At 30.9% G+C, this 2,686-nt stretch overlaps 1 protein-coding gene across 1 annotated transcript; it reads left to right on the top strand.

Annotated features, from left to right (window-relative positions):
• The first annotated feature begins 679 nt into the window (after positions 1 to 679).
• CRR42 (DUF3148 family protein) lies at positions 680 to 1,938 on the top strand. The gene is made up of 3 exons (XM_078991901.1): positions 680 to 864; positions 1,230 to 1,453; positions 1,738 to 1,938. Exons 1-3 carry the CDS (start codon positions 754 to 756, stop codon positions 1,844 to 1,846), a joined length of 444 nt encoding a protein of 147 aa, XP_078848027.1. The 5' UTR covers positions 680 to 753; the 3' UTR covers positions 1,847 to 1,938.
• The last annotated feature ends 748 nt before the right edge of the window (positions 1,939 to 2,686 follow it).

Raw genomic sequence — 2,686 nt, 5'->3', positions numbered from 1 at the left:
TTGGATAATTAGATAAATATGGAATATATATTTGTGAAAAATTTTCATTGAATAATATGAGATTAATTTAACTTCTACACACATGTTTCACAAAGGGAAACAAAATTTTCTTTCCATAATACATTTTTAAAGTATCATCATACATCACAAATCACAAATAGTATCAACCCCTATAGGCCTTAACATGTATAAAATGGACTAAAATGGCATAAACTAAACTATCTTACATTTTAAGTCTTTACACAACATTATAACCCGTCTAACCCAACAAACCCGAACACGACTAACCCGTACTTTAATAGGACCGGGTTTAAGGTCAAATTTATTTTTGAAAAACCCGACCTTTTAACCTGAAACTCGATCGGATGGATTTGATTAACACCCCTAGCCATAAGTAACAAAACATAGCAAATGCTATATATTAATGGACATAAAATTCCACATTAGCTAAAACCGTTAATTTCTACCAAACTAAACAGATTTTATGACAATATCCTATAAAAAAAATATATCTAAAATACGCTCTAGGCGAAGTCAATGTTTTGATATGACTCCGAAATACACTCATATTTATCTATCGTTAAGTTATGTCGTATAAAAAGTCAAACTTTGGCAACTTTAGTGTTCAATATGTAATTTCGCAAAACCTCAAGGCCCTAAAACCAAAACTAACACCAAACTTTACATAACCGCTCAAGTTCCTCACCCTCATCTCCAGCCCTCTAATCGGACAACCTTCCCCAACTCGTTCCCATGGCGTCTGCTTCATCCCTGCACATTTCAATAACGATTCCACTCTCTTCATCCTCAAATCGCCTTTCCTTGAGCAGCATTTCCTCAATTGGATTTTCTGAGAAAAAAAAGGTGCTCATTCTTAAATTCGTTCCTAATTTTTTGATTTTGTTAGCATCATTCTACATGACCAGATGAAGATTTTGGGCTTGAGCTAAAGTACTTCACTATCGTTTCAATATAACCTTTGTCTTTTTATCAATTGAAATAATTAATTGAAAGGAACAAAAAACTGACGCCAAAGGGCGATTGGTATGAATCCACGTATCTCCCAGATAACAATGATTGATTATAGCGATTACGAACGAGGGAATTCTCATTCTAATTTGAAATCTAGACCCCTTGGAGTTAATTTTGTTTATCTTAGTGAGTAACTAAATTTCGAGTGTTGATTTCAACATTGTAGAAGTGAATGATGACTATGGTTTCTTGAATAGTGCAGAAGCATCCAAAATAATCCGAGTTTTGTTCATAGAATCAATTGTTCATCAAAAGATCCATCAGCTGAAGCTGAAACAGAGCTCACACCAAAAGCATCTGAATCACTAAAGATTGGGTCACCAATCATCATAGTGGAAGCTCCTAAAATGTTGAAGACAGCAGCTTCTATGCCTTGTCTCAGAGTTAATTCAGGTTTAGTTAAAGCGGGTGATGTTGGAAGGTAAATTTTCTACTTAACAAGTTGTTTAAAAAAGCTTAAGTTTGAAAAAGCTCTATTATGGATACTTAGTTATTTGGATAAATATCAAATATGCTTAATAAATTTTGAATCAGTTAAGAGGGTGAAAGCAATCATTAATAGTTTAATACGCACTAACAAAATCAATGATGTCTTTACAGATATTTTTTATTTATTTATTTTTCATATTTTGATGTGATACTTTGAAAAATAGTTATTGTATTTGGATGAAGTAATGTTAAAACGTATATTTGTATTTGTTGCAGAATTATGGCAAGGAAGCCTAAGGATGTATGGGCAGTTCGTTTGGCCATTGGTACTTATCTCATAGATGGAATCTACTTCAAGCCTTTACAGTTAGATGAAAATAATTAATTATTATTTATATACAAATTGTATATTATATGCAACAATTGTAAAATTATTAAAAACAGTTAATTGCAATTACATAGTTACAGGTTTTAGAACGCGGAGGTGGACCCATAATCGATTATCTTAAAAAAAATAGTCTTATGTTTGTTCGTATGATACAATGTAATTTTATAATTATAAATTACTTTTATTCCTACAATCTTTAATAATACCAATCTTTATAAAAAAAAAAAAATCAAAACTTTAATTCAAATTTTTTCCAAAATAAATAAAATATGTATTATGATGATTTTATATTAAGATTTCCTTTTTATTTTGTAAACTGGTGTTTTGGTTGATGTATAGTTTTTGCTAAATATTTAAAGTACATTTAACATATGTTTTAACGAAATAAATATGATTATATCTAACTTGTTTAATGATATATTTTTATTTTGTTAAAGTTTATCTTTATAAAACAACCTTTGTTTCTATATTTATCAGTTTGTTTTTATTAAATTTTATTTTTATATATAACAAAAAACATGTTTTGGTAACTTTTCTACTTATGCAAGTCAACCAAAATAATAATATAATGCAATGATCAATTCCATCAATTTATGTATTCATTTCATTTCTTTTACGATTTTCCAAAATCAAACATGATCTCATGTTTTCACCATGTTTTTGTACTTTTATGTAGGGATGAGCATAGGCGGGTACCCGTCTCATTTGGCGAGAACCAGAACCGGCGGTTCCTAAAAAGATAGAAGCGGAACCGGAACCGCTCTAGGCAGTTCTTAAATGTTTGGAACCAGTCCCGAAACCGGCGGTTCTAGTTCTGGGAGCGGGTAACCCGATCGC

The sequence above is a fragment of the Lactuca saligna genome, chromosome 4 (assembly GCF_052625555.1).
Source record: "Lactuca saligna cultivar CGN05327 chromosome 4, ASM5262555v1, whole genome shotgun sequence".
In the NCBI taxonomy this organism is placed as follows: Eukaryota; Viridiplantae; Streptophyta; class Magnoliopsida; order Asterales; family Asteraceae; genus Lactuca; species Lactuca saligna.
This window is presented reverse-complemented; position numbering and strand designations above follow the sequence as displayed.